Below are 26,984 nucleotides of genomic sequence, written 5' to 3' on the forward strand. Positions count from 1 at the left end.
ATGCTGTGATGCTCCGCTCGCATCCTCCTTCAGGAAGAAAGCTTCTTCCCCAGCTGCTGGGAACTGCTGGTAGAAGACTTTCAGCCCACAGCCTTCTTTGGAGATTGTATCAGCTGATGGTACAATTGTAGACACTGATTGTATCAGCCTCGTCCAAGGTCACACCTCCCTCCCTGGCAGCTGTGTCCATTGACTGACTGATGTAGGAGTGATTTATAGAATCATATCTGAATCCTGAAGACCCTGTGATATCTCTAAGGTCTGCCCCCAGGGGCCTAGTGTGTCTTCCTCTGCCTCCTTCCCCAAGCCCTGGCTAAGTCGCCCCATTTCTGCACCAGGGGAAACATGACATTCTCCCCTCCCCTCCTACAGATTGGGGTACACCTTCAGTGTTCCTGCTCCTTCCTTTCAGGAAGCTAAGCTGAGCATTGTAGATTTTTAAAATGTAGGCTGCGTTTTAAACTCTTCCCCTTACCTCTGTGCCCCTGAGCAACTCGCATCGTTTCCTGGCCCTGGTGCCTTCCTTCTTTCCCTTGGCAGGTGTTTTCCTGACTCTGTTGGGGAGTCCTGTTGTGAGATAGATGGTCAACAAGTTCTGAGTCTCCCCCAAAGTATTCAGACAAATACTTCCCACCTTCACTCTCTGCCTGTCATTCTACTTAGGAGGAATCTGCTAGACCAGGGTGGGCAAAAGTTTCCCGTAAAGGGACAGATAGTAAACATATTAGGCTTTGCCAGTGTGGATGAAAAATGTCACCTGCTGTATCAGTAAACAAAGGACCTTGGGGCCATCAAGCCATCAGCTACTGCAGCCTCCACCAACAGTACACCTTGAGGGGATTCAGGATGGAGAAAAACAGGATACTGGCCCTAGACAGCAGAGGTGCACGTCAAAGGAATGATTTCAGTGAGACTTTTACATCTTCCCATACATAGAAAAGTACTAAAGTCTTTACCTTGAGATGTCTGGTTTCCTTTAATTAACAGTAATCTCTTAAGGTTCCGACTACCTGATTTTTGTTGCAAAAACTCCTATGTATCCTGGCTTCTCCCTTACCTCTTCAGAGCAGTCCCTCAGAGCTATCTGAGAAGCTGCCTCCAAGGCTTGTCTTTAGCAAGTCCACTGAATAAAACATAATTCTCAACTTCTGTGCATTTTTTTTTTCAGTTGACATGGGCCATAGGGTCTATGGTACAGCTTCTCCACTCTGTTGTCTTAGCGCAGAAGCAGCCATAGGCGGTACTTAGATGAACGGGCACAGCTGTGTTCCAGTAAGCCTGTGTTTGCAGAAACAGGCAGTCAGCCAGATTTGGTCCATGGGCTGTAGTTTGCTGACCCCTGTCCTAGACGGTCGATTTCTGCTCCCAGCCTTGGCTTGATCTGTGACTGTCCTGCCTGACTCATGTCCCATGTGGTCTCAGGCTTGTTCTCTGTGACCCCGACCTGTGTCATCCACATGCCGTGTACATTACCTGTGTCAACTTGATGGTCATCTATCGTTTTCTAACTCCCCTGAAGTAATGCATTGTATGTTGACCTTACTCTATTTTGTTTCCCTCAAATTTATTGAAAACCCACGTAACCACACTCAGAGCAGCATTAGTCATTAAAAGGAGTTAACTGATGGTTATTATTCCCCGTCAGGGTGCTGGTAAGAACCTTGGGGCCAGGAGGCACCGGGAGGAAGGGAAGGTGTTAGGATAGAGAGAGGGGCAAGCATCTCCATCTCTGCAGTAACGTCTTCCTTCCTCCTTAAGCAAATACTTCATCAGACATTTACTATATGACAGACACTGTCTGAGCACTGGGGATAAATCAGAGACTGAAACAGAACTATTCTGTTTTCCTGGGAGCCTCCATTATGGTGAGGAGAAACCAGTGACCCTCTAGAGTGTCTGGTGGTGATAAGTTTATAGAGAAGAGTAAAGCAGGGTAGAAGGATAACTAACCATTGTTTTAGACCGATTGGTTAGGCAAGCCCTTTTGAAATAGGAGACCTTGGAGCAGAAACCTGATGGCATCAAGAGGAAGAGCGTTCTGGGAAGAGGCAAAACAAGTGCAAAGACCTGGGGTGGCACCATGTTTGTCATGTGGAGGAAGAGGTGGGCTCCATCGTGGCTGGAGCAGAGACAGCGAAGAGGGGATTATAGGGGATGAAGTTCAATGTTAATCCTCTTATATTTCTATATTGCCTGTAAAAAGGAGCTCTTGCTCCAATTATTTCCTAAAATATGAATCCAGGCACATTGTCCTGAAGGATGCTGTGCTCTATATTAAGAGCTGGTGATTTCACTAGCCCCTTCTTGAACTTCTGTGTTGGACATCTTTAGGTGTCCAAACAAAGGCCATTTGCAAACACTGTACTGTGAGCATTATACCGAGTCAATCTTCCTCACCACCCATGAGAGAGTTCCCATAAAAAGCTCCTTCTCTCTACCCCCCAAACCCTTTTCCTATCTCCCTAGCTGCCATTTTTACCTTTATTCAAGACAGCTTGTTATCTCATTGTTCTTCATGAGGTTTTTTTTTTAAAGATTTATTATTGATTTATTTATTTTATTTTTGGCTGCATTGGGGTTTTGTTGCTGTGCACGGGATTTCTCTACTTGTGGCGATGGGGGCTACTCTTTTGTTGGGGTGCACAGGCTTCTTGTTGCGGTAACTTCTCTTGCTGCAGAGCATGGGCTCTAGGTGTGCAGGCTTCAGTAGTTGTGGCACTGAGCCTCAGTAGTTGTGGCACATGGGCTTTGTTGCTCTGCAGCATGTGGGATCTTCCCAGACCAGGGATCAAACCCACATCCCCTGCATTGGCGGGTGGATTCTTAACCACTGTGCCACCAGGGAAGCCCAACGTTTTTTATTACAATGATCAAATGCAAAATTTCTCTCAATATGTCAACACATCACTTGAATCAGAGTCACCTGGGGCACTTGTTAAAAATAAAGATTCCTGGGTCCCTGCCACTGACTTTCTGAATCAGAATCTTGGAGATGGAGCCCAAGAACTGCATTTTAAAAAATTTGCAAAAATAAAATAAAATAATAAAAAAAAAAAAAAAAAATTTGCTTAGGTACTTGCTACTCAAAGTGGAGTCCTCAGACCAACAACATTGGTCCCACCTGGGAACTTGTTAAAAATGCAGAATCTCAGGCCCTTCCTCAGATCTACTGAATTAGAATGCACACTTAACAAAATCCTCAGGTGAAGCTTTGGTATATTAAAGTTTGAGAGGTATAGACCTGAACGATGTTTATACACCCTGGAGTGTGAGAACCACTGACCTCGCGTCATGGAAAGGGTCTTAGAATAGAGTCTATATTCGGGGTTGGGCCACAGAAAATAGATGCTTGGCTCACCCAGAGGAATAAGGAAGTTACACAGCCCGCAGATTCCCTTTCTGCATTTAAGACCGCTTCAGTCTATGCAGATTGTCTAATGCTCAATGTATTCAACAACATTGAGCAAAAGTGTCTTCTCACACTGAAGCTTGAACCTTTCTTGCTGACCATTGTTCTCCAGGGACTTTATCATGGCCACCACCCATGATGGAATTTCACACTGGTATCCAATCAAATTTGCAGACTGGCCTTGCTAAATGAGTTACCAGGGACATCCAGGTGGCTGACATTTTAAACAAGTCAATTGTGTTTTTTATTCATTCATTCAATAAGCATGTATTAAGTGTGGCCACGAAGTGTGCTCCCATAGAGCTTCCACTAGAATAGAGGGGAGGAAAACAGCCAACAGGTACGTGAGTCTGAGAGCAATAAGTACGATGAAGAAGATTAAAAAAAGAGCAGCCCTTGAAGCAACATTAACTGCAGAACTGTGTGTATCCTTCTCAAATGTATTCTACAAGTTTCTCAAAAGTTTTTGAATAAAACCAGATATCGGAACATTAAAAGGCATCTCTGATCTGTATTAATTAAGCATCATTTACTACTTTTCCAAATGAGTTCAGCAACGGAGGGATTTATTTAGTATGATAGGAAAGCAAGTATAATTACTACATATAAGAACTATACGTATAAGAAGCGTCCAGCAGCAGAAGATGCTTGGTTGGGTGTGAGCACGGCAACAAACGCTGCCGCATCTTATGGCATTTTTGCCATGGGTCTCAGTTTCCCTGGGCTTTGAGTGTTAAGTACACTTGAGGCAGGGGATGGAAACTCTTTGGAGGGGGGGATCCCTGCCTGGCCTATATCTCTCTCTGGAAATGGCTCCCCTGTGAATTCCATGACAACAATCCTCAAGCTGAGCAGTGGCAAGTCAGACTTTCCCTCTCCCTTTTTTTAAAAAAATAAATTTATTTATTTATTTGTTTATTTACTTATTGGCTACATTGGGTCTTCGTTGTTGCACACAGGCTTTCTCTAGTTGCGGTGAGCAGGGGCTGCTCTTTGCTGTGGTGAGCAGGCTTCTCATTGCTGTGGCTTCTTGCAGAGCACCGGCTCTAGAGCGCAGGCTTCAGTAGTTGTGGCGCCCGGGCTTAGTTGCTCCATGGCATGTGGGATCTTGCCGGACCAGGGATTGAACCCGTGTCCCCTGCATTGGCAGGCAGATTCTTAACCACTGTGCCACCAGGGAGTCCCCCGACTTACTTTCGGGAATTTGAGACCCACTCAGACTGCAGTCAGTCAATGGCAGGTGCGTGGACTTATACGGATATGTCAGATGGACACCATGTGTGGGTCAAAGTTTGGAGGGCAGGTAACTTGAGTAAGCAGAGACCACAGGTTTAGGAGAATGTCATAAATAGAAGGAAGATAGCAGAAGAACCAGCAACTCCGGAAGGCAGCCATGCCCTCCATTCCCATGGGGCCCAGTGGGACCTGCCACAGTGACCAAGACCAGCCTAGAGGCAAGTCTAAACCTTAACCATCATCTGTTCCGTCTGTGGATTCTTGAATTCCTGACGCACTAGCCCTAGGGTGAGAAACAAAGAGTTTGTCAGCCTTCCGGTTTTTGCAGGTGGGGAGCATGGAGCTCAGGGAAGATAAGAGCCTTTCTTCTTTCCATCTTGCTCTCGGTTTTCTACTCTGAAACAGGCGGCGATGCGGTACTTCCAGGGCTGCAAAGAAGAATAAGAGACTGTGAATAAAGCGCTGAACAAAGTGTCAGTAAAACATACCAAGTGAAGAATAAATGGTTTCCCTCTTGTTATCATTCCCTGTTACCTCGTTATCATTCCTTCCTCCACCTCTTCCCACGCCGCTTTCTTACGCCCTGGGGCTCCCTGCCAATCCTCCGACCGGAAGCCTGGGCGCTGCCCGACGCGTCCAGCGCGCAGGTCCGGAGCCGGGCAGCCCCGCCGCGCTCGATCCGCCTCTCCGGCCGCGTCCCGCCACTCCCAGAGCCTGGGACCCGGTAACCGCGCCGGCCCGGGCCCCGCAGCCCTCCCACCCTGCCGCCCAGCCAGCCGATTCCGGGGCGGGGGTTGGGGTTCCGCCCCACGCGAGCGGGCGCCCCAGCGGCCGAGCCTCCAGCACGCGCGCCGGCCCCGGGTCCCCTCCGCGGGTCCCCTCCCCGGGTCCCCTTCTGGCGATCGCAGCGCCCTCTCCGGGGTAATCGGTAGCGAGACTTCTGAGCTCTGGAATTTCTCGCCATTTCGCTCAACCCTGACTTCCTCGTGGCTGGGGCGGCCTCCCTGCCGTTGTCTTCAGCCTCTAGTTCGGGCGCTGAGACTTGGAGGAACCTGGGAGGGTTGAGGGTTCTCGACGCTTTGCACCTTTTGCAGGATTTCTGCAATTCTCGGAGAGCCCCAACCCTGAGAAGTCTGCGGGCTTTTCAGAGGCTGGGAATGGAGCCTCATCCCGCAGACCTTATCAAACCGTCTTGGCCCAAGACCAGGCCAGACGGAGGACTGGTGCCCAGTGACCTTGGAGAGGCCGGCGCCTGCCGTGGGCCCGCCAGCGCCTCCAACCCCCGGGAGGCCGTCTGAGATCCGCGATCCGCCGCCAGGCGCTGGCCCGCAGGGGTTTACGTCCCCGCCGTGTCCCCACCCCTGCTCAGAAAACCTCTTCACGCGCCTCTCCACACCCCCCAGACCCCCCGCTCCCGGAGGAGCCTTTCTGGAAACGTTTCCCTGCCTTGCGGTGATCTTTTGTTTCCCTTGCTTTTCATCCAGATTATTGGTCAGCGTTTTTCTGACCTGTCTCCTCTCTGGAATGGGGCCCAGCGGAGTCACAAGGGCAAATTATAAAATCCTGCGCCAGGGCTCACTTCGTTCAGCCCTCGTCGGATGCGTGGAGCCCCCCTTCCAGCAGTCCAACCAGAGTGCTTGCCTTTCTTCGTCAGCTTCTCCACGTCCCGGGGCAGCTGCTTCTGCATCTGGGCTTCTCTCTCCGGTTTACCCTACACTGAACCCCGTGGTGTATCGCGGGTGTAGCTTTGCCGTGTTGGCCTGAGAAGGCGCCCACCCTGGGGTCTTTGGATAGAACCGCGGCGGCCCTTCCCGGTGGACAGCCGCCCCTCCGTGTGCTGATCAGTCCGCTCGCTCCCACTGACTTGTCCAAAGCCCGGCCTCAGGCCCTCTCTTTTGTTCCTGGGCCAGTTTATCCTAAAGCAGGGAGCCCGGAACAGAGCCCAGCACCCCAGGAAAGTGCATTTCTGCAGATATTTTCTTTTGCTCTTCTCTGGAGCCCTGCCTGCCCTCCTGTCTTCTTTCCTTTAATCAGACCCTGGGAAGTGGCCAGGCAGGATCGCGCTCTGGTTACCCCAAGGTCTTGAGCAGTTTGCATTGGCTCTAACCCTTGCTGCAGAGTTACAGAATCTCCTCCCTTGAATGAAGGCACGGCTAGCCTCCTGCCTACCAACCCTTGTTCTGGTTTGTGAGACACTGGGCCTTCTTTGCTTATTCCCTGTAGCTGGCTTTTGCAGTTACCCCAATTTCATTTCTGTGACATGTTCCCCTACACGAGGTTCTGGCTTATCCCCATCGTCCCAGCATAATTATCTTTTTTTTTTTTCCTGCATGGGGTCTTCATTGCTGCATGTGGGCTTTTTCTAGTTGTGGCGAGTGAGGGCTACTCTTCCTTGCAGTGCGTGGGCTCCTTGGTGTGGTGACTTCTCTTGTTGTGGAGCATGGGCTCTAGGCGCCTGGGCTCTAGGGCACACAGGCTTAGTTGCTCTGTGGCATGTGGGATCTTCCCAGACCAGGGATTGAACCTGTGTCCTGGATTCTTAACCACTGTGCCATCAGGGAAGTCCAATTATCAATATTAATAACATCCACTTTCACTTCCAAAAGATTCATGATTTGGACAATTCAGCTTGTCTCTGTCTCTGTAAGCTGGATGCACTCATATTTGTAGGCTTAGGAGTGGCACAGGGCAGCCCGTGTAGGACTCGCTCTGGTTTCCACAGCCTAGGAAACCAGAATTCCTTCAGGTCAATACTAGCTCATTCCCTTTCTCATAGGTGCAAGGCTTCGGGTGGCTTTGTCCCCAGAGGGCAGGGCTTCCCCTCTGGCCCTGCTACAGAAATAAGTCCAAGCTGGTGCTGAGAGCTATGTCTAGTCAAATTCATCCTTAGAGGTGTTGTGGAGATTTATAATCAGAATTTACAGCCATGATCTGGAGAAAGGTGTTCAGAGTTTAAGCCCAGCTCCTTGACATGATGCTTGGCTCCTGGGAACCTAATTGATGTGAAGTGTGACCGGAGTTAGGCCTGGGGTGCCCTTGGACCCTTATCCCCCTCCATGCCAATCAGAGTTCTGCATCCACACACGACCAGGTAGCCAAGGCCAGATGCTATTAAGAGTAAGCACTTCTAACTATTCTTCGATGATCAGGCTGAGAGGTAGGGCACTGGTTTTCACCTGGGATGACCGTCCTAGTTTGCCTGGGACTGAGGGGTTTCCTGGGACTTTGGACTTTCAGGTTTAAAACTAGGAAAGTCCTAGGCCAGCTGGGATTAGTTGGCCACCCTGTTCTTAATCCTTGCTGTACATTAGACTCACCCAAGGAGCCTCATGTAGAGATTTCAATTTAAGCGATCCAGGTAGGGTCCCAGGTAGGGGTATTTTTTTAAACACTCCCAAGTTGATTACAACAAACTACCAGAGTGGAGAACCATTAGGTTTTTGGCAGCATTGCTAAAAATCCATTGAAGGTGATTATTTTTTGAGCAGAAGTAGATACAGACATCTCTCAAAAGGGCATATAATCACGTGTGTGGCCCTCTCCTTATTGAGGGGTGTCAAAATGGCAGTTGCCTTATTATTGTTATTCTTTCTCCCCATCCCAAGGACTTCTGTCTCATCAGAGGACCAAGCGTTCTCCTTTTCCGGCATGCTCCAGGACCTCCTCTCCTGAGGCAGTAGGTCAGTGGAATTACCTCGTTTTGATTGGAGAGGTGGTGATTCGGGCAGTCTCAGGTGAAGCGCGCATGAGACTTCACAGAGCTCTGGTCTCCCAGTCTGGGCACTTACCCGATGAGTGATGGCCCAGAGGCTAGCCGAGGGCGGTGGCTGTACTTTGGCTTCGCCCCACGGGGTACTGAGCTTGGAGATCAAGTGCCTCTGGAACTGTTCCCTCTGCAGGCCTCCGGGATCATGTGGTATGTCAGCACTCGGGGGATGGCCCCACGAGTTGACTTTGAAGGGGCCCTGTTCTCCGGCTACGCTCCGGATGGGGGCCTCTATATGCCCGAGGAGCTCCCGCAGCTGGGCAGAGAGACCCTGTGTCAGTGGAGTGTGCTCTCCTACCCCGGCCTGGTGAAGGAGCTGTGTAGCCTCTTTGTTGGCCCTGAGCTCATTCCAAGAGATGACTTAAATGGTGAGCAGCCCTTAGCTTTCTCCTCTCCCATCTCACTCTTCTGCCAGCCCAACCCCCTAGAGAGCTGCAAATCCCTAGGAGGTCCCTAGTCACACCTCCCAAACTTTGGAGTTTTTCCCACACTCTGGAATCCCAGAATTGGACATATCCCTGAAGAGTTCATTCATTCTGGCTCCCACCTCCAGTGAGATGAAAGCCAAAGTGATCTGCAGAGAATTTTTTGTTTGTTTACTTTTTTGTTTGTTTGTTTGTTTACTTTTTAGAAACCTTTTCAAGACTAGGGAGTTTACCATTGACCTGAGATGGTTGAATGTTTGAATATTTCCTTCCTGCATATAAAGCATGTGGACCCTCAGATTGCTATTTTATTTCCCTGAATGGTGATTCTAGAAGGGACTTTGAGAGTGTTCTGGACCAGCTCATTTCAGACTGTTATGTGCCTACAGATTCTCCTTGGGGATCTCGTTAAAATGCAGATTCTGATTCAATAGGTTGGGGGTGGGCCTGAGAATTCTGCCTTCCTATCAAAGTGTCCAGATGATACTAGAGCTGCGGTCCATGAACACAACCATAACGTAATGGTGAGAGTTTGGGGCTGAGAAGAAGAGGACTCAAAATGTAGTTCGATGACCAGCACTGATGGCATTGCCTGGGCACTTAGTAGACTTCTCAGATTTCCTCGGACCCAGTGAGCCAAAACCTGCATTTTAAGATCCCAGGCGATTGGTTTACCAATTAAAGTTTGAGAAACACTACTCTGGATGACCCTAGCCTCAGGTAAGATTCTATGTAAACCATCCCAAGGCTCTGGCATCACAGGCATGAGATTAAGTAATGCAAACACAAACAAACAACTCTCTGTCTTTAGGAAGGAAACTTAGAAGAGATGAGACATTTGATTTATTTGCTGTATAATTGTTTAATGGAATCTCTACTAGAATAGATGCACGCAAGAAATCCAAATGATGAAGACATTTATAAAGTAAAAAATGAAAGTCTTACAGCACAAATTCTGCTCTCTGGAGACATCACTATGAGAGAATCTGGAAACAGTTTGGTTCATGTCTTTTCAGACTTTTTTCCCTAGGATTATACAATTACATTCATACACAGTATCCTTTGCAATAAAAAATTTCTGGTCTTTTTATTTGGTAGCAAGAGATAGAAACTTCAAATTTGAAAGTGTAAAGAGACTGAGTGTAAACTTGAGGGACGAGAAAATGCCCTTTATGCACTGTCCAACCTCCCCTCCCTCCCCTCACAGGTCTGATCGACCGAGCCTTCAGCAGATTCCGACACAAAGAGGTGGTCCATCTGTCCAGGTTGAGGGACGGGCTGAACGTGCTGGAGCTGTGGCACGGGCCCACCTATGCATTTAAGGACCTGTCCCTGTGCTGCACAGCGCAGTTCCTGCAGTACTTCCTGGAGAAGCAGAAGAAGCACGTCACTGTGGTTGTAGGTGTGCATCGTGGGCGTGCGTCCTGCAGCCCCACAGCACCCCACCTTGCTGGTGCCCATCCACGGGATGCCCTCCACTGATGTCTCTCAGGGAGTGCGTTACTGGTTCCTCTAGAGCAGGATTCTTTTTTTTTTTTTTAATTGGAGTATGGTTGATTTACAATACTGTGTGTGTGTATGTGTGTATACAGCACAGTGATTCAGTTATGCTCTATCTATCCATCATCTATCTATCTATCTATCTATCTATCCTTTTTCAGATTCTTTTCCCTTATAGGTTATTACAAAATATTGAGTATAGTTCCCCGTTCTATACAGTAGGTCCTTGTTGGTTGTCTATTTCATATATAATAGTGTGTATATGTTCATCCCAACCTCCTATTTATAGAGCAGGCTTCTTAGCTTTTCCTTGTGCCATGGACCATTTTGACTGTCTGGTGGAGGCTATAGAAACTTAGAATAATATTTTTTTTTTCAATGATTTGCAGATATTTATTGCATTTTAATCTTTTAAAATATTTGTATGTATTTCATGTTTTCTTTTTTTTTTTTAATTAATTAATTAATTTATTTATTTTTTGGGGGGGTACACCAGGTTCAATCATCCGTTTTTATACACATATCCCCATCTTCCCTCCCTTCCTTGACTCCCCCCCCCAAGCCCCCCCCACCCTCCCCGCCCCAGTCCTCAAAGGCATCTTCCATCCTCGAGTTGGACTCCCTTTGTTATACAACAACTTCCCACTGACTATCTTACAGTTGGTAGTATATATATGTCTGTGTTACTCTCTCGCTTCGTCTCAGTTTCCCCTTCACCCCCCGCCCCCTCCCATACCTCGAGTTCTCCAGTCCATTCTCTGTATCTGTATTAGAATAATATTTTAAATACATAAAATTCATAGATTATAGGGCTCCAAGTTCACAGATACCCTGATTTCTACCCATGGACCTCTTGGAGTTTCAAGGACTCCAGATGACGTACTGGGTTCCTACCCTCCAGGGGATTGCCTCACTTGGCAGGAGTGGTTTAGGGGCCATTTCTTTCCTTTCCCTCCCCCTCATTCTAAAGAGGAAGGTTCCTCCTTCTTCCCATCCAGGGACTTCTGGGGACACAGGGAGTGCTGCCATTGAGAGTGTTCAGGGGGTGAAGAACGTGGACATCATCGTTCTGCTGCCCAAGGGTCGCTGCACAAAGATTCAGGAGCTGCAGATGACGACAGTGCTGCGGGAGAATGTGCGTGTGTTTGGAGGTGGGTGCTGGGGCAGCCAGGGGGCATGGCGTGGCCCCGCCTCGAGTGTTTTGGGAGATGGGCTGGAACAAAACTGGTCAATGGACTAGCTGACCATCCTCCTTCCCTTTCTCTCTCCTTCCCTTCCTACATCGGTCATATTTTTTTATTTTAAAATTTGCATTTATTTGTAGCTCAGTTCTTTTGTGCAATGCCAATACTAATGGCATGAATATGACAACTGATGATTTCATGTCTCTACTTTGGCTTTTTTAAAAAAATTTACTTATTTATTTATTTATTTATTGGCTGCATTGGGTCTTCGTTGCTGTGCATGGGCTTTCTCTATTTGCGGCAAGCAGCCGCTACTCTTAGTTGTGGTCTCGGGCTTCTCCATGTGGTGACTTCTCTTGTTTCGGAGCACGGGCTCTAGGTGTCTGGGCTTCAGTAGTTGTGGCATTCAGGCTCAATAGTTGTGGCTCGTGGGCTCCAGAGGGCAGGCTCAGTAGATGTGGCCCATGGGCTTAGTTGCTCCACAGCATGTGGGATCTTCCCAGAAAAGGGGTCGAACCTGTGTCCCCTGCATTGGCAGATGGACTCTTAAGCACTGCTCCATCAGGGAAGCTGTACTTTGGCATATTTTGAGGTTGGTATATGCCTTGGCTTAGCTCTGAGCAAGCTCATGGCTACACAGTCTCAAAAACTACTGGAGCCGACAGGCACGTAAACCAATACTAACAGTACAACTGAGGAAGGGCGGGTTTCAAACCACACGCCAAAGAGTGCCACCTCCATGCACGTTCAACCTGCTGGTGCCATGTCTACAGGCAGCCACCCAGAGCCATAGCCTGAGCCAGATAACTTGGCTGTTGTCCTGGAGCACTGAAGTTCAGAGGGCACTGAAGTTCAGAGGGCACCGTAGTTCAGAGGGCAAAAACACGTTAGATAAATATTTTAAAAGAATGTGTCATTACATGTTGGCAGCTCATGTGGTATTCACTCAACTAAGCTGTGCACTTGGTTAGCAGGTCTAAGTATTTAAAACAGGAAGCTACTCGGTGGGACCCATCGCTAGTGACCCCCCTTCCTGAGCCACATCAGGCATTGTAGCATTTTGTGCTCACAGAGAGGCAAAAAACTGTCTCCTTAATGTCTGGCCATCTCTTCCAAGTGCGTGTAATCATTACGGAGTTCAAGAATGTAGGAAGGCGGGCTGAGTTTGAGCAGAGCTGTACTGTTTATTTTTTATTTCTACCTCTTACACCCCACTACACCCCAGGGAGCCCCAAGGTAGGGGTGGGAAGATGAGCAGCAGGGGTCTTGGTGAGGTTTTATACGTCGTGGCCTTGGGCAAGCTGTCCGGGGGGCCTGGCTTGGTTTGATCACTCACCTGGCAGGACAGCAAACATGGTGACAGAAGACCTTCCTTCTGTAGCTGGCCTGGCCTCCTGTTACAATCCCATAGAGGATTTTTTTTTATGTAACAGTGGTTTTGTCAAGGACCAAAAACACAGTGAAAACAAACCTTACCCATGGGAGTCGCATGACTATTCTTTGTCCATTTGTTCAAGGCAAACAGAAAGCCCCTTCTCCTCTTTTCTTTAGCAAGCACCTACACATTCCAGTGAAAAGTTTATGGTTTAGCTAAGGCAGGTGTTTGCAAAAATCTTCCACATTAGCCTTGGTAATTAGTTGCCCATATCTGGCTGCATTTTCCTGTCATCATGGCAAGATTTTAATGCACAAGATTCAGGTTCCTGAAGGTCCCTGTTACACCCTAAGCACCAAAATTGCTGTTTATGAATCTAGGGCTGTTTTTGCCTAGAATCAAAGCAGAGAATAGCTTTGTGCACCTCTATTCTGCACCTATGCCCTTCTCTCCTTGTATACAGATATTGGAAGGTGTTTCCCTAAGGGCATGTATAGAAGTGCCATTCCTGACCATGGGTTGGAGGATGGTGCATATTTGAAAAATAGTGGCAGAGATTTCTCTGACGGTCCAGTGGTTAAGACTCTGTGCTTCCAATGAAGGGGGCGTGGGTTCAATTCCTTGTTGGGGAACTAAGATCCCGCATGGCCAGAAAATTTAGAAAGAAAAAAGTAAAGGAAGAAAGAAAAGAGAAATCGTGGCAGATGTGCATGGTGATGAATGCAGTACGTCATAAATGTGCCTATGCTGGAGTTGAAGGGGCATTTCTGTTTCATACATGTTCTGAGCTTCAAGGCAGGGATCTTTAAAGTAATTAGTTTTTGTTTCTAAACAGCGCTGTTCAAGTTCTTCCTTTCCTTTCTGGAATCTTCTGACTTGGTTTCCAGGAGGACGTGGGCTAGTTCAGGAGCAAACAGTGGGTGTGTGTTTTGCCTTGGGCTGGTGAGCTCGGGGAGTAGAGGTGGGCCACCTGGGTTGTTGTGTGTTGGTCGCTGGTGTTTTCTAAAGTCACGAATTTCCATTGTGCACTTGATTCTTCTCAAGCACAGGATAATCAGCCAGTGCTAGTTGTATATTATTTGGGATGTTTTTGGTTGGAAGAAACAGAAAATCTAACTCAGACTGGCTTGAACAGGGATATTTTTTGCAGCTCATGTACCTGGAAGTTGAGAGGTGGGTTAGGCTCCCGATTGGCTGGTTCACTGCCTCCAGAGAGCCAGGTTCTCTGGGCCACCATCCCCCACCCTCAGCTTCATTCTTTTTGTGGTGTATGATGGTTACTGAAGGTAACCAAGCCCTATTCCTGTGGCTCTCTCTTAAAAGCAGTGAACCTTTTCCTAGAACCCCAGCAAATATCCCGCTTGTACGTGGATCTAGAACCAGTCCCGCAGCCTCATTGCTGCTACATGATGAAGGGTGGAATGAATAATAACCTGTGTGCCTACTCTGGCATTTCCCCCAATAATCCTCTCCTCCACCTCTAAGTTTGGATCCAATGGAGGAACAGACCCAGGTTTCAGATAAGAGATCGATATTGGCTTGATTGCTGGTTGGGCTGGGTTGAGGAGCACGACTTGGAATGATAGCCGATTTGCCCATCAATTTACCCAATAATTCATCCATAACGTGTGCACACACCCAGCTTAGGGCAGAGAAGTTCTTCCCCTGCCAACTTACCGGTCATGTAGGAGCAAAGGGCAGAATCTGCACCCTTGTGATCCAAATGAGGGGAGAAGGGCAGACCACATGGGAAGAGCCACTCTTTCCCCCCAACCCTGATGGAGGACCATGAAGTAAAGCTCAGCCTCTCACCATCTGATAAAACATCCCCTCCTTGTTCCCAGAGACTGGGGCAGTGGGTGTGGAATACAAAGAGGAATTCTTCCCCCAACATCCCAGAAGGTTGACGTTTTATATCTAACTTTAGATAACAGTAGAAACATGGCAAATGTGACCACAAGGAGATGAGACAGGATTTGAGCGAAGGTCCCAGCAGGATGGGCTCAGCCTGGGAGGCCTTGTGGGCACGTGCTGACCCCCCGGGGGTTCTTTGTGTTCCTGGTAACTCCCTCTCCTCTCTCCCCTGACAGTGGAGGGGAACAGTGATGAGCTGGATGAGCCCATCAAGGCTGTGTTTGCCGACGTGGCCTTTGTCAAGAAGCACAATCTGATGAGTCTGAATTCAATCAACTGGTCCCGGGTCCTCGTGCAAATGGCCCACCACTTCTTCGCTTACTTCCGGTGTGCACCGGCCTTAGACACGCACCCCCTGCCCCCTGTGGAGGTGGTTGTACCAACGGGGGCTGCCGGCAACCTTGCAGGTAAGGAGACCCCTGGGCAGAAATGGGCTTTCCAGAAAAATGCCTGTGGTCCCCGTCCTCCCAGGTGCTTTTGGCTGTCACGGTGAAGAGAAACGGATGGGTCCTGGGTGACAGACAACTACACAGAAGAAGCTCCCAGAAAACTTCCCCTGACTCCCTGTGGGGCCATCCCGGCCTCTAGCTGCAGGAGGAGAAGGATGGGTTAACTCTGAGGCGCTTGGGCCTCCTGATCTGATGTGTTCGCTCAGCAGAGTATGGGGAGACTAGGTCAAGGTTCAGTCGCTGTGCTCGGCTGGCAGCGCTCTCTGCCAGGAAGATGGACTTTCCTCCCAGCCCTGGCCGGCTGCCCACTCGGAGGAGAAGGGCTTGGCTGGCACAGCATCTTTTCCCTGAAGACCGTGTGATGTGGAAACAGTCCTGGACTTAGGCTTCTGGCTCCAGTTCTGTCCTTTACTAGCTGAACGGCTGTCCCTTAGACTCAGCTCCTTGGCTATCAAAGGGAGATTGGACCGCTTATCATATCTCTCAGGACGACCGACCGGGAGGCACAGATGAAATTCTTTATGCGTGTATGTGAACTTTGTGAGGGTCAAGTGCGGTACAGCTACGTGGCATTAAAATCATTTCCTATAATAATGCTTTAACGTATATCAAGCACTGACTATGCAGCAGGCACTGCTCTAAGTGTTTCTCTCGTTTAACTCTTTTAATCCTCACGTGCGCCAAACAGGAATGATACTGTTATTTCCATTTATAATGAGGAAGCTGAGGCACGGAGAAGTTGGTCAGCCTGCCCCTGGTTACACACTGGTCAGTCCCAGAGCCAGGAGAGCAGCCCAAGCAGGCTGGCTCCAGAGCCTGCACCCTCGAGAGCTCACGAGGCTGCGTCCTGATGGGCATGACTTTTTTCTGATGGTTCCGTTAGTGGCATCGCTCCTGATGGGCACCAAGGATGGCTTAGGTAAGATCATAAAAGCATTTTAGAGGTCAGAAGTCTTCCTGACTTTGGTTAACACAGGGATGGAAAGAATGACGAGCTGGCCGTTAGACAAGGACAGCTCGGCCTTCTTCCCCCGCCGTGGGTGAAGCCCACCACGCTGCCCATTTACATCACCCTCCAGGGAGTGATGCCACTGGCACATGTGTCAGTATCTGCCACAGTGCCTGGCACAAAAGCAACGTTTGCAGAGGGAGCTCCAATCTAGCCCTGCTCCATCAGGAACTAGCTTCTTGGCCTTAAGCCTCTGGACCTCCTGAACCTCCACTCTTCCTCGTGCTACAAGGATATCATGATGTTTACTGAGGGTCACGTGAAATAAGACTGTGCTTTGCAAAATTAAGAGTGTTGTTGGGTGGTGTGGTTCTCCCTAACTCCTTTTACCTACTCCTCAGAGATAGACCATGGGAGTAGGAACCTTCCTACACGGCGTTACCTTTCTAGGCTCTCCATCTCTCAGGGTGAGGAATCCCTTGTTTGTTCCATGCAAACAGGAACTGCTTCTAGGATGCACTGAGGCTGCTGCTCTGTCCTCCCTCAGCCCCTTTCCAGGAGACTCAGTCTGAGTCAGGAAACTCAGTAAGAGGCTGAGTCAGGAAACTCAGTAAGAGGCTGAGTCAGGAAACTCAGCATGTGCTCTAGACTTAGACAGACCTAGTTCATATCCTTGCTCTGCCACTGAGCAGGCTTTGGATGAGTCATTGCAACTTCTCAAAACCTCCATTTTCTCTTCTGCAGGTGGCAGCGTTCGGTACCTGGTGGGGGGCAGGGTTTAGCATGGAGAGCAGTATCAGGGCACAGGAACCTTTTCCTCCTACTCTTTCCTTATTTTATTATTATTATTATTATTATTATTATTATTATTGGTAACAGCTTTATTGCTCTATGATTCAGCTACCGTACTATTCATCCATTTAAAGTATTCAACTTAATGGGACTTCCCTGGGAGCACAGTGGTTAAGAATCTGCCTGCCAATGCAGGGGACACGGGTTCAATCACAGGTCCGAGAAGATCCCACATGCCGCAGAGCAACTAAGCCTGGGCGCCACAAGTACTGAGCCTGTGCTCTAGAGCCCGCGAGCCACAACTACTGAGCCCATGTGCCACAACTACTAAAGCCTGCATGCCTAGAGCCGGTGCTCCACAAGAAGCCACCGCAATGAGAAGCCTGCACACTGCAACGAAGAGTAGCCCTCACTCACCGTAACTAGAGAAAGCCCGTGCACAGCAACGAATACCCAACACAGCCAATTATTAATTAATTAATAAAAAATAAAGTATACAACTTAATAGTTTTTAGTGTACACAGATTTGTGCAGCTGTCACCGTAATCAGTTTTAGAACATTTTCATCGCCCTAAAAGGATGTCCTATTCCCATTAGCACTCATTCCCCGTTTCCCCTCATCCCTTCCAGCTTTAGGCAGCCACTAATCTATTTCGTTTCTATAGATTTTCCTATTCTGGACATTCTATATAAATAGAATCATCCAGTATGTGGCCTTCTTTCACTTGGTGTAATGTTTTCAAGGCTCACCCCTGTTGCAGCATGTATCAGTACTTTATTCCTTTTTATGGCTGAGTAATATTTCATTGCATGGATATACCACATTTTGTTCATCTGTTTATCAGTGAATGGACATTTGGATTGCTTCAGTTTTTTGGTTGTTAGGAATGATGCTGCTATGAACATTTGTGTGTAAGTTTGTGTGTGGACCTGTTTTCAGTTATCTTGAGTATATATAAACTAGGAGTGAATTTCTGGGTCATGTTGGAACTCTGTGCTTAACGTTTTGAGAACCTGCCGACTGTTTTCCAAAGTGGCTGCACCAGTTTACATTCCCACCAGCAGCGTATGGGGGTTCTAATTTCTCTACATCCTGACCAAGACTTGTTATTATCTGTCTTTTTGATTCCAGTGTTCCTAGCGGATATGAAGGAGTATGTCATTGTGGTTTTGGTTTGTGTTTTCCTAATGACTAATGATGTTGAGTATCTTTTCATGTACTCACTGGCCATTTGTATATCTTCTTTGGGGAAATGTCTACTCAAGTCCTTTGCCTATTTTTTAATTGGGTTATTTGTATTTTTATTGTTGAGTTTTAAGAGTTCTTTTTATATTTTGGCTTCAAGTCCCTTATCAGGTATATGATTTGCAAATAGTTTTTCCTGTTCTGTGGGTTGTCTTTTCATCTTCTTGATAGTGTCCTTTAAAGTCTAAAAGCTTCAAAAAGTCCAAAAGCTTCTTAAATTTCATGTCCAATTTGTGTGTTTTCTCTTTTGTTGTTTGCGCTTTCAGTGTCACGTCTAAGATAGCGTTGTTCTCCTCTCTTAAGCTGGATGCATCGCTCAGAGGATGGGCCTGCCCACCCACCTGGTCGTGGCAGTGAACTACAATGACATCATCCGCAGGACCGTCCAGCGGGGAGACTTCTCTATATCTGAGGCCATCAAACCAACCTTGGCATCAGCTATGGACATTCAGGTGGGGCCTGTGAGGCGGTGTGCAGGTCTGACCCAGGTGTTGGTTGGGTGGAGGTGGACAGGGGCTGAGGTCAGAGTGACCCCCAGGACCCTGCCTTTCTGCCAGGTGCCCTACAACATGGAGAGGATCTTCTGGCTGCTCTCCAGGTCCAACAGCCAGGTGACAAGAGCCCTCATGGAGCAGTTTGAAAGGACCCAAAGTGTGAGTCTACCCAAGGAGCTGCACAGCAAGGTCAGTTGCCACCCACACACCATGGAGAAAGGAAAGGGTGCAGCCACAAGACCAGGCTTGGGGTTTGAAAATCTGTTCAAGGAAAGGGGATGCTTGTTTCTTGAGTACCTGCTATCAGTCTGGCACTTCTGCAGTCACTTTATGTGGATTTATTTGTTGAATGAGGAGAGGCAGTAGAGGTTATTGGTTTAGAGTCAGGTGGGGCTTAACTCCAAGTCAGCTGTGAGACCTTGTACCAGTTTCTTGAACGCTGTGCCTCAATTTCCTCATCTGTAAGATGGGGATCATGAGAATGCCTGCCTCATAGCATTGTTGAAGATTTAAGTCAGATAATACCCAAGAAGCACTTTGTATACTGCCTGGCAATATATGGCTTAATATATTAACTACCATTATTTTTATTTATCATTGTTGATTTCCTATAATAACAACTGGAAACCACTTTTCCCATTTAGCATGAGCAGAGACTATTGTTTTTTGTTTGTTTTAAAATTTGTTTATTTATTTGTTTGTTTTTATTTATTGGCTGTGTTGGGTCTTCGTTGCTGCGAGTGGGCTTTCTGTAATTGTGGCAAGCGGTGGCTACTCTTCCTTGTAGTGCATGGGCTTCTCATTGAGGTAGCTTCTCTTGTTGTGCAGCATGGGCTCTAGGTGCCCAGCCTTCAGTAGTTGTAGCACGTTGGCTCAGTGGTTGTGACTCTTGGGCTCTAGAGCGCAGGCTTAGTAGTTGTGGCACATGGGCTTAGTTTCTCTGCCAAATGTGGGATCTTCCTGAACCAGAGATCAAACCCGTGTGCCCTGCATTGGCAGGCAGATTCTTAACCACTGTGCCACCAGGGAAGTCCAGAGACTATTGTTCTATTAGCTTTTTTTTTTTTTGAAGGAGAAATTTATCTCTGGTAGGAGTCTTGGGAGGGATTGCTTTTATTTTAATGTAACGTGGTGATGGAAACTTATTTAATATATAAAAAAAGGATTTCATATGTTGAATTTGCCTTTAATTTCTCTACCACATTCCCACCAACTGGTCTTCAAGACTATGTATATCTCCGATGACTAGGACCTCACTACCTCACATCAACTCTAATCATTACAAAGTTCTGTATGTCGAACTAGAGTGTGTTACTTCTAGCTTGTGCACTGGTGAGCCGTCTGATTCCCATACTTGAGGAGAATCTTCATTTACCTGCTAAGCCTTCTGGATTTCTTAGCTGTCCCTTACATGACACAATTTTGAGTGGTCAATGTCCACCTTAAACGGTTGTTCCGAGAACTAGATACAGTTCTGTGGGCTCAGTCACCCATGCAGACTGGAGTGGAATTTCTGTCTTCTGGAATCTATGCTTCTTTTGATGCAATCTAGTTTGGACCGCTATAACCAAGTACCATGGACTGGTGGCTTATAAGCAATACGAATATCCTCCTCACAGTTCTGGAGACTGGAAGACTGAGGTCAGGGTGCCAGCAAGGTTGGGTTCTGGTGAGGGCCCTCTTCTGGGTTGCAGTCAGCTGCCTTTTTTTTTTTTTTTTGGCTGCGTTGGGTCTTCTTTGCTGCATGCAGAGGCTTTCTTTAGTTGCGGCGAGCAGGGGCTAATCTTCATTGAGGAGCGAGGAAGTGGCTTTCTTACTCATTGTAGTGGCTTCTTTTGTTGCAGAACATGGGCTCTAGGCGTGCAGGCTTCAGTAGTTGTGGCTCATGGGCTCTAGAGCACAGGCTCAGTAGTTATGGTGCATGGGCTTAATTGCTCTGCTGCATGTGGGCTCTTCCCGGACCAGGGATCAAACCCGTGTCCCCTGCATTGGCAGGCGGATTCTTAATTACTGTGCCATAAGGGAAGTCCAGCCACCTTCTCATATGTGGAAGGAGATTTAGCTAGCCCTCTGGCCTCTTCTTATAAAGACACTAATCCCATTCATTAGGGTTCCACCCTCATGACCTAATTACCTCCCAAGGGCCCCCCCACCTCCAAATACCATCATATTGGAATTAGGACTTCAACATATAAATTTTAGGGGAAGACAAACATTCAGACCATAACACAACCAAAGTTCACCCTATTTGGTTCATGGTTTTTACTGACATCCACATTCCTTCTCCTCATGTACATGAGGTGCTCCATGAAGACAGATACCACATCCCCTGATTCTTCATTCTCTCCCTGTCTGTACGTGCAGAAGATACTCCATCTGCCAGAACACCATTCATGCATTCACATTATTTATCAGCCATGAGCCAGGACTGGGCTAGGTGCTGGAAACACGAAGATAAATACATTTATTGTCTTCTGTGACCTCTAATGTGTCAGGAAGGTATTTAAACGATTTATAACACCCTATGGTCTCTATTGGTTGCAGCTGAGTATGTGCAGGTTTTTTAGCACATCGTAAACATGCAGTGCATTTTCAGAGAATGATCACATAAACCATCTACTCCAGGGCACCACTGAGAAGGGAGCTTTCCTCTCTCTGAGAGTAGTGGGCAGCTTTCCTAAAGGAGGTGCCACAAGAGCCGGGTGGGAACTGATGGGAAGCTATTCTCGTATCCACAGGAAGGGGGCGCACCAACAGCAAAGCACCGGGAACGCTTGAATGCCCTTACCCTGTGTTTTGTCTGGTTGTTGAACAAGACTATACACTAATTTGCTGATTCATGATTAATTCAATCCTAATTAAATGGATTGACCTGAAACTCAAACTTACCCTTCCCCTAACTTGAGTGAATCCGTTTAAAACTGGGAAATGTGGGGAACCAGATTTTTCTCTGAGCTGAATCTGAGCCATTCAATCTGAACATTTCATTCGGGTTTCTGCTGTGTCTTCTGCCTATGTTACGTGGTGGGATTTTTGTCACCTTTCCCCCACTTCCTGCCCAGCCCCGATTCCCACCCCTTGACTGGAACCTGTCAGCTTTCAGAGGCAGTAACGTCTGAATCAGTATCAGACGAGGCCATCACCCAGACCATGGGCCGCTGCTGGGAAGAGAACCGGTACTTGCTGTGCCCTCACTCGGCTGTGGCCGTGAGCTACCACTACCAGCAGGTGGACAGGAAGCAGCCCAGGTACAGGTGGTGGGCACCTGAGTCTCGGTTGGGGGGGGGGAGGGGGGCAGGGGGACCCCTTGGGACCCCTTGGCTTTCAGGGGCCCTCCTCCTCCCCAGGTAGGGGGGACAGGAATGTGAACAAATGGCTTTTTTTCCTGCCCACCGGGCACAGCATGCAGGATCTTAGTTCCCTGACCAGGGATCGAACCCATGCCCCCTGCAGTGGAAGCTTGGTGTCTTAACTACTGGACAGCCAGGGAAGTTCCACAAATGGCTTTTATAAGCGTGATGGGTGCTGCCTGGAACTGTGTCCTGAGACAGTGGTCCAGGAGAGGAAGCTGGGCCTCCAAAAAGGAGGAGCAATTTGTTTGCAGAGTCATTGCAGAGAGAAGTTCAAGGGACCAACCACGTCTCTTTCTCTCCACCTTATCTCTAACCTTCCCCGTTCCTTCTTCTCCCTCCTCTCCTTCTTTCTGTACCTGTCCCTCTATCTTTTGTCTTCTGCCCCCTGTTCCCACCTGCCCCGCCCCCGCAGCCCTCCCCGCTGTTGTCTGGCTCCAGCCTCTGCGGCCAAGTTCCCGGAGGCCGTGCTGGCTGCCGGGCTGACCCCGGAGACTCCTGCGGAGATCGTCGCCCTGGAGCGCAAGGAGGCGCGCTGCACCGCGATGCGCAAGGGTGACGACTGGACGCGGATGCTGCGGGACGCAGTTGAGGACGTGAGCCGGCAGCGTGGGGGGCGCTTCCTCAACGCCCCGGAATAGCCCGGCTGGAGCTGGCTTCCTTTAGGCTTCAGACCCTGGGAGATGTCCCCTTTGAGCTGCCTTGTGCAACTTTTCTCCATTAAGAGTCGGTGCAGGAGGTTGTCAGGGGGCTGCTCAGCTGGGGCTGGAGCCAGCCGGCTGTGCTGTTCCCTGGCTGCTCCTGGCTCTCCCTGCCGGCCACTGGCCATATCGGGCCTGGTCACCGGGGAGGTGGGGAGGGGGTGGTGCATGATTGCAGGAGGTGCAGCCCCTCCTGCCGGACAGTGCAGGAGCATCGCTGCTGCCTGTGAATGTTTCAGGGCCTGCAGATGAAAAATCTTGGGCTCAGGGGCAACCTCGGCTCCAGGATTTTGAATCCCAGACCCTAACACCTGGGCAGGTGGAGGCCGCTTACTCCATTAGCACAAGTCTGACTCTGAGCCTTAGTTTATCTGGTCCCCAAGTTAGATCCAGAGGTCTTGGCCTGTCTCATCGGAGGCTTCCACCCTATCAAATGTTGGGCATCCCTGGAATAAAAGTGCACGTTCAGTGTAATGATGACTCTTTGTGGCCTGTGGGCAGAGCACGGTGGCTGCCGGGTGATGACGGTGGTGCCGTGGTGTCCTGCATCCATCTGCTGCCCCAGGTTGGCAGCGGGGGAGGTGGCACAGGAGTTGGAGCTTGGGAATCACCAGATCTAGGCCATGTAGGAAAGCATGGGCCTCAAACTGACTCTGGCTGCCCTGTTGCTCATGTACCAAGTTCACTGTCTTTATTAAACCAAGTCATGGTCACAGCACCGAGAAGCAGTGATCCCTTTTTAAACACTAAATAAAGTCCAAATGCCTACATTTCCACAGGTACCTCCATAATCATGCTGCCCCAGAGAAGTCAAATTATTCTTTCCACTGAAGACACAACTCACGCTCTCCCCTCTCCACGCCTTTGACCCTACACTTGCCTCTAGGAGACTGTCCTTCTTGAATGAGGCCACAAGTCCCATTTCACAGGCTCTTTGTCTTGGTTCCTGTTACTTGTTTACTGTGTCTTGTTTACTTATCAGCCCAGTTGGAAATAAGGACTCCTGGTTCTGAACTCTGGTAGAACTTCAATGGTAGCTTTCTTAAGGTGTGTATTCACTTCTTCCCGGTTTTATGGTTATCCACTTGAGACATTATCTCCGCATCTCTATGCTCCTTGAAGATAGGAACCATCGTTTAACACAAGGGCTAAAACTTTTTGGATTTGCCCCTATTGATTAAAAAACTTAATATGTTCTCCCAACACATGTACACTAAATTATGTATAAACCAAACAAACCAGGTGCTAACATAGACATGAGGGGACAATAACAGCACCCAGATTTCTCTTTCCTCCCCGTTCTCCAGTGGATTGCTTGTGGGCCTGTCTTTGGCAGTCGTGGTTGAGCACAGTGCCTGGTACATTCAGAACCAGCAGGAAGCAGGGGCAGAGCTCCCCTGGGACTGCATATCTGCCAGATACTGTGCAATGACTCCAAGTGTGGTCCTGGGGTTTATCCGAAATGCATACTCCTGGCCCCCACCCCAGGCTTTCAGAGGCAAATCTGGGAGCATGGGTGGGGCATCTTCAGTTCTTATAAATTCCCCAAGTAAGTTTCTGCCCTCTAATTTGGGAAACCCTGGCCAGGGACTTTAGGTTTATGAATAAGTCTCTCCCACATGGAGACAGACTTTGTTTTCACAAGGGCAGGCTTTCTTCCTGCTACTGTCTTTATGATTGAGGCTGCACTGTCCAATTCAGGAGCCACTAGCCATATGTGACTGTGGAGCCCTTGCAATGTGAGTAGTCTGACTAAGGAACTGATTTTAAATTTCATTTGTTTAATTAATTTACATGTAAATTTCAGAGCTGTTACTTGATTCAGTTATTGGAAAACGTTTAGGTATGATTGGAAAAATGCAGGTGTGTGAATCTGCTTTTTCAGCTGTAAAATTTATGAAGTACATAAAATACAGATAGGTATTTCCAATGAAACTTCAATGTTCTGATTGACACGTGCCACAAATGTAAACTACATATTGGATTTCAAAGACTGCCAATGAAAAAAATCTAAAATAGCTCAGTAAATTTATATGGATGACCTGTTGAAAGGATAATATTTTGATGTATGGAGTTAAATAAAACATGTTACCAAAATTGATTCCATCTTCTTCCTTTTCCTTTTCCAAGGACGTTTAAAGCTATATAGGTGGTTCGCCTTTGAGTCTCACGTTGTATTTCTATGGACTGCAGCGATCTAGGCTTTGGGTACACATGAACACACTGCATTGTGGATTTAGTTATATGACTGGGTTCAAATCCCATGTGGATTGCGGGAGGCGGTTAGACAAACACAAACATGTGGATGTCACCATAAGCCTGAAGCCCTGGACTCTGGGGACCCCTCTGGAAAGCAGGTGAGGCAGGCATGGCAAGGAGGTATTTTGGCCACTAGAGGGCGCTGTTTCTACCACTCTGAGGGCTGCTGTGAAAGGACCCAGGGGCATCTGGCCTCCAAAGCTGCCTTTCCCTGCCCTGAGATGTAAAGGAGCTGCTGGTCCAGCTTGGTCTCTGCCTGCCACCCCCACATCAGAACGGCTAGCCCCGCATCTCTGTGGTGCCCAGGGGCTTGAAGGGAGAGGCTGGAGGGCATCCTCTTACTGGAAAACCTGACTCGGAAGCATGGCACTCAGTACAGAGAGAGAGGGCAGGAATGCTGGACGCACAGGGGGACGGGCAAGCACTCCTAAAGGAATGACAGTGACCCTACAGGCATCAGCACTTATGGCTTCTGAGGCACTGTACTATCCACAAGAGCATACATGACGGCGCCCCCAGGACCCATCTGTCCACCAGCACGACAGGCCTGATACTTCGGGGTCGTGAGATATTTTGAGGCCCATGAAAATATTTTAATTTCTTTTAAAAGATATTAAAAGAAAAAAAATGAATACAGTCCGGCTTGGATTATATTCATCTTTATATCAACACAGTAGTAAAAAAGAACTTTAAATATTTTTTGTAGAAGAAGAGCCCCTTGAAAGCATGATGGCTTTTGGGGTCCACGAAAGTCGTAATGTGGCCCTCCTAGAACCTACTCTACGCCGGGTGATGCTTCACCAAAATCAACTAACTGAATCCTGACAGCAGCTGTGAAATAGGTGTTTCTATCACCTGCGTTTTAGAGATGAGGTAACCTGTCAGGGCGGCACCACGAGGGAGCAGAGGGGCTGGGACTTGAACCCAAGCATGTGGCTTCAAGTTCAACGTGTATTTTTCATCTCAGCACGTCATCTGGAGCTGGTCACATTCTGCTGTGGTCTGCCACTCTCCATCCTGCCCTAGGCCGTGGCCCTTCCGTGGGGTCCTCCTCCACCCTCCCTTTCATGGGTGGGCCTGGAAGCATGGCTGTGCTGCTCTGGGAGGCCCACGAGGGGCTGCCGCAAACCTGCTTCCTGCGTCTCTGCCTGTGGCCCCGGCCCTGGCACCCAGGACCTGCTGTGCGCAGCTAGAGCCTGCGGTTCTTATTCTTTGCTGCTACATTTCTGAGGGCCTCAGGGCAGTGTTGGGAGTCACAGGGGGTCACAAAACCCCTCCTTTCTGGATGTTTCAGAGACCTGTCCAGTGCTGAGAGGTCACCGTACCTGTGAAAGGGGACCTCTCAGAATAAAGCCATTGGACACAACACAAACAGACATGAAATGTGAACTTCAGGATATTCGGGGCCATAGGGAGTCTTAGAGCTGAATGGAGGAGAGGACAGGCGTGAGATGAAGTCTGAAGGAACATCCACCCCTGTGAACATACATACAGGCACACAGACAAACACAGACAGACAGACACACATACATCTACATTGTACATACACACGCATCTCCCTCAATGGAAACAGCAAGGATCCTGGTACCACAGGAAGTTAGAAGCAGGTTGAAGTCCTCCTTCTGAGTCATCTGCTAACTGGCGGTGTGACTACAAACAAGCCACTTCATCTCTGTGAGCATCAGTTTCCTCATCTACTAATTATAACACGCACCTCCCAGTTTATTTTGAGGATTATGTGAGATCATGTATTTCCAATTCCCAGATAAATGCTAAAATGCTGTACAAATGCTTCTTATTAACATAATTTAGTCTGCATTGAACAATTTAGTACTTTTAAGCTATCTTGTGTGTTTTGCTAATTGCTTCCCGAATTCGTCTTATCTTGCCTCTTCCTAGAGGATAAAGTTCCTTTGTGGCCCCGTGGAGCTCACA

At 48.3% G+C, this 26,984-nt stretch overlaps 1 protein-coding gene across 1 annotated transcript; it reads left to right on the forward strand.

The window, feature by feature from the left end:
• The first annotated feature begins 5,316 nt into the window (after positions 1-5,316).
• Positions 5,317-24,858, forward strand: THNSL2 (threonine synthase like 2). Its single transcript, XM_057743253.1, has 10 exons — positions 5,317-5,369; positions 5,740-8,325; positions 8,545-8,779; positions 10,044-10,238; positions 11,335-11,487; positions 14,986-15,216; positions 18,549-18,697; positions 18,803-18,928; positions 21,836-21,987; positions 22,505-24,858. Exons 3-10 carry the CDS (start codon positions 8,557-8,559, stop codon positions 22,728-22,730), a joined length of 1,455 nt encoding a protein of 484 aa, XP_057599236.1. The 5' UTR covers positions 5,317-5,369; positions 5,740-8,325; positions 8,545-8,556; the 3' UTR covers positions 22,731-24,858.
• Positions 24,859-26,984: the final 2,126 nt, after the last annotated feature.

The sequence above is a fragment of the Hippopotamus amphibius genome, chromosome 7 (assembly GCF_030028045.1).
Source record: "Hippopotamus amphibius kiboko isolate mHipAmp2 chromosome 7, mHipAmp2.hap2, whole genome shotgun sequence".
NCBI classification, from domain to species: Eukaryota; Metazoa; Chordata; class Mammalia; order Artiodactyla; family Hippopotamidae; genus Hippopotamus; species Hippopotamus amphibius.